This window comes from Clytia hemisphaerica, unplaced genomic scaffold (genome assembly GCF_902728285.1).
Source record: "Clytia hemisphaerica strain Z4C2 unplaced genomic scaffold, Clytia hemisphaerica genome assembly, whole genome shotgun sequence".
Taxonomy (NCBI): Eukaryota; Metazoa; Cnidaria; class Hydrozoa; order Leptothecata; family Clytiidae; genus Clytia; species Clytia hemisphaerica.
This window is the reverse complement of record NW_027104542.1, coordinates 161,054-167,946: the sequence shown is the minus strand read 5'-3', so window position 1 is coordinate 167,946 and position 6,893 is coordinate 161,054. Positions and strand designations below refer to the sequence as shown.

Here is a 6,893-nt window from a genome sequence, read left to right as displayed (position 1 = left end):
AGTCTTAAGTCTCATGTTAAAACTCTACCCTTCCAACCTACATTAGAGCACTTACAAATCGATTGTGGTTTTAAAACTTCCCGGTGGATTTCCCTTTTTTCTCAAATATTACGACCATGATTGTACCGTAAATTTTCTAATTTTGCGTCAACTTTTAGTCATTTTGGCCATTTTCAAGGTGAAAATCGGAAATCTTTTTTGATTTCCTTTCTGACAGGGTCCAAAATTTGCCAGATACCAGATATAATTCATATCTGATAGGGTCCATTTTGTAAACTCCATTGGCACATCCCCGTCAGCCATCAAGGTCAGTGCCCCCCGGCCCCCCCGGTGCCCGCGTGAGGTATTCTTTTTGTTTAAGTCAAAAATTATCAGAGAGAGCATCGGTATTTAATTTATACCGTACCAGAGTCTTCCGAAATGACTCTGCAAGTAGATATTTTTCTTGCTTCGCTCGCGTTAAATACGCCGTCCAGTTCTCGATAATTTGATAAAAAGTGTATGTCAAGGTAGAGGAGTGTAATGTAGAATTGACAATTCTTCAGGACAAAGCGGGACAGCCACAAAGAATAGTGCATCTCTTTGTTTTTATCAGAACATTCGATAGTTAAAGAGGAGAGTACCAATGCAAATGAAGGGTACAGGTATGTGTTCCCCATAAGGGTGTCCGTTGGTGGTTGCCTTTAGGCTAGTAAAAACAATAAGATTATCAATTTCTGTCCCCCTAGGGTTACAAAAGGAGTGAAGAATCCCGATTTTGTCAAAAGCCTTTATTTGTCGGAACTTTCCAACTGGGCGTTATAAAACTCGGAAAGATAGTTCGAGGATAATTCAAGAAAATAAGGGTAAAAGGACGTAGCGGAAAAAAGCTGAAAGAATGGAAAAATAATAGATTTAAAAAGAAACTTATTTGAGAGGTCGATTTTAAGTAATTTTTAGTCTTTAGGGTGGATTAAAAAAGATCGACCAAAAATATATAAAATGTTGTTTGTTAAAGTTTATCTTCTTTTCATATTTACAAACAAATCACATATAAACTCCCGGGAGAAGGGGCACTCAAGGTAAACGACTTACCGTATGTGCGGTCCTGAAGCGTCCCTTTTCCAAGCTTCGTAAAGTCCACTCTTAGGATCGACATGAGCAAAGATGAGAAAAATTGCACTCTAAGAGTGTAAAGTTTTGAAAATCTGACCATATTTTGCCTAAAAATGGTCAAAGATCTTCAAAGAAGTGCACTGTAAGGGTCCGATTTCAAAGGCCTAATTTTGGGCCGCACTCATGGTCATTTTTGAATCGAGTGCCCCCGGGTCCAAACTTCGTCTTTTGAGACACTCTAGATGAATCACCATCTGGTTTTTCTAGTTCACAAATCAACTTTTTCACTTAAGAAATCTAAAAAATAACAAATTCTCAAGTATCAAAAATATATAAAATGTTGTTTGTTAAAGTTTATCTTTTTTCATATTTACAAACAAATCACATATCAAAACAAATGTCATTGTTGATCCAAAGCTTTCACATCAAAACGATCAAAAATGTATAAAATTCCCAATTACCAAGAAGTTTTTCGCGGTTTTAACAAAAATGTTTTCTCTCAGAATCGAAATCATTTCACATTGTAAGTACCCTTAACAATCCAAAAGCTCAACATTCGATAGACGAACCATGCTGGTCGGTAAGAAAAGACTCTGCCAAAATTTATTCGCAGATGAGCACCAGTTTGGTATTTTTTCCAAGTGACTTTACCTGAGCACTATCTGAATTATTACCATTTTGACGCATTTGATTGCTAAGCGAGCTTTTATATTTAACGGTACAATATCCATCATAGTTCATCAATGACATTCCGTATGACACCCCTGTCTCACAGCCCCGGTGGAACTTTTTCCTCAGTGGGGATAAAAATTCCTATTGAAATCTCAATTGGGATAAGAATTTTATTGTTCCAAGGTTAAAGAATCCAGTTGGGATGGCTTTGGAGTGCAATTTTTAAACATTGAATCTCGAATGGAGATGAAATCAAAGTCAAATTACCAGCGGTGCTGAAATTTCAGAGTATTTTCTCACTGGGGACGAAATTTTTGCCAAATTTTCCAGCGGGGCTGGTGTTCCAGCGGGTCTGTGACACAGGGGTGACGTATGCTATCAAACATGAAGATGTTTACAACGTAAAGGCAAGCAGGTTATTGCAAATTGACGCTTTAAAGTAGTTTTGTCCAATATATGCTATTCTGTGAGGATTTGTGGGTCAAGATCCGAGAATTACATTACATTTAACTTTAACGGTAGAAAATTTGTCGGGGGAAATCTACTTAGCAAAAAAAATATTCGTCGACAAAAAAATTCGTAGCCTATACCAGCTTTTTCAACGTAATTTACGTCCATACCACTTTGCAAGTTTTTCGAATGTTTGGAGCCCAGGTTTTCGGACTCCAAACATTCGATTTTTTTACTTCACTTTTAACTTTCGAAGCTCCTGCAGTAGCGAAAAAAATCGAATTTACGTCAAGACACTTGAAAGGCTTCTATTTTTCAAAAATCGTCAAAGTGGAGCTCACAAAGAAACGGAATGAAAAAATCCCGGTTTTGGTGAGGTGAATGATTTGTCACTTACCAATAATCTCTTTTTACCGACGAAGAGTTTTTGTAGACGGTAACATAAACACTCATCACATGTTCGACAAAACATCGAAATCTGAAGGTTGTTTTTTACCATAGCCGTCAGGAATGTTTTCATCTTTGGTTCGGATTACTGATGAATTGATCAGCGGTACGTTAAATGCCGGTTGGTGTTGGTTGTTTGCTCCTAAACTTTGTGATAAAATAGTAGCAGCAATGTGTTCACTTGAAAAGTTATTACTAGATGGTTTCAGTAAAGCGCTACGGTGTACTAACTCAGTTTGCTGTTTCTCCCATGTCTCACGATAATATTTTTTCTCATGTTCGTCCTCGCGTTCTTTTACTTCGGCCGCGCGGTCTCGTTGTCGACGGTTTTTAAACCAATTTGAGACTTGCGTTGTTGATAGACCAGTTCCTTCTGAAAGCTCTTTCTTTTCACGTGGAGACGGATACGGATTACGGGCATACCAATCACGTAAGACGACTCTTGATTTCTCCTTGAAGCAGTATGACGTTTCTTCACCGTCCCAAATGGTACGCGGTAACGGATATTTACGACGGACGCGGTATTTCCCAACAGCACCGAGTGGACGTCCCCGAATTTTCTCGGCTTCCGTGTAATGAGCTTTCAACCATAACATTTGTAGTTTAGGATGATAGATGGGTGAAAATGTGTTATTCTCTATAATATGATATAATTCTTGTAAGTTTTCTTGGTGATATGCGACCACGCTTTTTGCAACCAGAACGGCTTCATTAGCATAAATATCATCATAGGTTGGTAGTGACCAAAGAAAACGGGCCAAGCGATCGAAATTTCCACTTTGTTCAAGAACTTCACAAACACATGCCACTTGCTCCGGAGTAAAACTTGCAACTGATGGTTGGTGATTGGTTGCAGCGGCGCCATTATTGTTATTGAAATCCAAGTAAGATGGTATCATATGTTGCGATTGATCCATCTTTAATAAAGAAACAAAAACAGTATTTTTTTTTAACTGGAATCTACACCCCAGGCGTACAGCACTGTCATTAAATCTGAAATGAAATTTAAGAAATCTTATCTCTTATCCCTTGTCAAAAAGAAATATATACAAAAATTTGTTGTCAAAAATTGTTTTTTTGATCAAAAATGTGACGAAAACAAAAAGAATTGTCATTACAAAACGTATTGTGTACAACGCAAGTTTTTATAAGAACAATGGAATTTAAAAACATCATAATAAGAACAATATAGAATCTTAAGCTTCTACAAAATGCAGAGGCATGGTAGCCCATGAACTAAGAATATCTAAGAATAAGACATTCTCAAAGTGTTCATAGAAAGTAGCAAGATTCAAATGAAGAGACTTTTAAAATGTTCTTATAAAAACATACTGTATATTTCATCTTACATAGCACTTCACTTGTTTATGAGGTGTGACAACCTCAGTCATGGAACTTCTCAAAGTTTGAACAATTTTTTTTTGTTTTGTAAAGGTCAACTAGGGTTAAGTTTACAGTATGATAGTCACACAATAGTACTAAAAAATCTTTTTTTTCGGGCGCCTATTTTGATGTGAAAATTGAGAATTTGATAGGTAAAGTTTTATAAGAGAACGTTGACCCCTTAAAGTTTCGTTGAATAAATGATAACAAGAGACTGTAAATTTTCCCTTTTTTTATTTTTACTACTTCAATTTGTCACGCTTTCGAGGCCCCTTTGATTTAATTTTGTGCATTTCTTTGTCCGATGACCGATGAGGCACATAATAGCTTAAGTTTGCTGTTTGGGATTTCTGGTCAACTATTTAGGGGAATGTCAGCCTTTAATCTAACTTTAATTTTATTTTTTTTATTTACTTTTATTTTCTTTTTTCATTTAACTTTGACTTTTATTTAACTCAAAATATAATTTTGTGAATACAGATAAAAACGTTTGTTAAGTTTTGACTCGATACTCTTTTCCGGACACCCTGAATTGATATGATTACTTCATTCTCGGAGGGTACTGTTCTCTAGAGAATTTAAATCATAATTCTTATAGCCATCTTTTCGCGTTTGAAAATTATACCCTGCCTAAAATATTTCTATTCTACGTACCAATTTAGATGCAACCACGATTTAAGAAATTTTTATGTGAAAAATTGTTAAATCTTTTCTAGGAAGCTTGTTTTTGCGAAAAATGCGATGAATTTACCCAATTTCAAATCACAATCGAATTAAAAACATCTTAGTTTGAAGATTAACTTTCATTTAAGTTTAGGCTTGCTAGAACATGCTAACATTTTCATTTTGGAAAATCATAATATCTTACGACATTTAATCAAAAATAAATTCAATGTCTGTCAGTTTTATTCATTTCTGGATGTCATCAAACTTTACAAAACTTTTTTTGTTCAAATTTTGTTCAAATTTAGAAACAGTTATACAAGACGTAGATATAGAAGTTTCATATGACAAGTAAAGTAATATCAATAGCATTAGTATTGACTTCCCACTAGATTGTATCTAAAATCAGTTCCCTGTACACAATATATACTTGATAGTTCAGATGCCTGATGAAATGTTGCTGGGTAGTATTATGGGAAAATCCTCAAATCTTTTTCAAAATATTTCTGAGTACAGCATACTTCATATCTTAATTATTTATCCAAAGAACAGATGCATCTATAAAATTTAAGCAGATTCTGACCATTTATAAAAATCTACAAGAATAGCCCTACGTGTTCTAGACAAGCAAAATGTAGACAGGTAGACAGGCGGACAACTTTTGTCATATTCTAATCCCAAACACTAACAATGATCATAGGACCCAAATATTTTCCTTGATAGAAAGCACCCCCTTCTCACAGATCCGGTATGATTTCTTTCAGTTAGTGGAGGGTAAAAATCACGGACCAAAACTCGATCGGGATTGATATTTCCATGTTTTTTATGGATATAGGGATATGAATTCCATCGTTTTCGAGCTAAAAAATGCAGTGGGATGCAAAAAATAGTGCAATATTTTGCAGTGAGGATTTGCTTATCTGATTTTTTTCAGTGGGTACAAAAAATAAAGTATAATTTGTCACTGAGGACGATATTTTCACCAATATCTCCAGTGGGAGGGGTCTCGGTGGGTCTGTGAGAAGGGGGTGTTAAAAATGAAGGAAATGTCTAAATATTCACCCATAACAACAGATATGAGCACATTTTTTTGTCTGACAATTTAAGTTGAAATTCTCACCTCAACAACTAACAATCCAAAAGATAATTTCAAAAAAGAAATGTCACTGAAATTTTTACAGTTTTTAAATCTGCTGTAGTGAATTAAATCAAATCATAAATATATGTTTGTAAAAAATAAAGACTATAATTTTATCAACACCACTTTCAGTATGATTTTATAATGTTATTGCAAGTCAACATTTTTTCTATAAAACCTTATTAAATTATGAGAATTAAAGGCTAAAACACCACAAGAGCGCTGTTTGAGATGGCTCGCACAAATTCACGGGTTTAGTTTATAATGTTCTGCTCTCTATTAGCGATTACCTTTCCAACAAGGAACAGATAGAAATTGTGAATGGCACGTTGTAAATGAACATTAAAATGAAAAAAGTACGAGATTTATTGAAAACAAGTCCAAGTAAAAAGGAATATTTTATCATAAAACCAATACAAAGCCAAACGAAAGGTAATGACTGACTTACTGAAATGACGAACTTTCGTGGAATTTTTCTTCCTGTAACAATCATTTGATTTTCCATTTCGATTCATGACACAGCAAACACATTTTTGACATATTGTTTCAACACGTTTTGGAAAATGCAGATCCGATTCTGTTTTTGATTTTAATATTAGCTAAAATTGAAAAGAAAATGAGAAAATAATATGACTGGAAAAAGTCATAAAAAGCCACTTTTGACAAGGTGTGAAAATTATATCTATACTGGCTGACTATAAAATGAACACTTGCCCTTCAAACATCACGTTACAGCAATACAGTATTAGTATCTAGTAGAATATAAAGCCTTTAACTACAAAGACCAAAAAGTAATTTTAAAGAGTTAGAAAATTCAATTGACATTTTCATGGGAGCTACAAAGGCAAACAGAAATTTCTTAGAGCATAAGTAATGTTAGAATACTGGTGGAATTCCAGAGTTTGGAGGCTTTGCAAGACTCGAGAACATACAGCTTCTAAGGAAATTGTACAAATATACTCACAAAATGCTGAAAGAAAGAACATCTTAATAAGAAATTTAGGCCTAAAAATAAAACCTACATCACGACCATATTCTGGTTTTA

At 34.6% G+C, this 6,893-nt stretch overlaps 1 protein-coding gene across 1 annotated transcript; it reads right to left on the bottom strand.

Moving 5' to 3' along the window:
- Nucleotides 1-977: 977 nt before the first annotated feature.
- Nucleotides 978-6,428, bottom strand: LOC136822585 (homeobox protein six1-like). Its single transcript, XM_067078850.1, has 2 exons — nucleotides 6,297-6,428; nucleotides 978-3,581 (listed from the first exon to the last, which is right to left on the bottom strand). The coding sequence occupies exons 1-2, from the start codon at nucleotides 6,351-6,353 to the stop codon at nucleotides 2,670-2,672; spliced, it is 969 nt and encodes a 322-aa protein (XP_066934951.1). The 5' UTR covers nucleotides 6,354-6,428; the 3' UTR covers nucleotides 978-2,669.
- Between the last annotated feature and the right edge of the window lie 465 nt (nucleotides 6,429-6,893).

Excerpts from the sequence above, each read along its gene's own strand:
- LOC136822585 (XM_067078850.1), bottom strand. The coding sequence starts at position 6,353 with ATGGAAAATCAAATGATTGTTACAGGAAGAAAAATTCCACGAAAGTTC. Across the intron at positions 3,582-6,296 it reads CACGAAAGTTCGTCATTTCA|ATGGATCAATCGCAACATAT; the intron begins GTAAGTCAGTCA and ends TCTTTATTAAAG.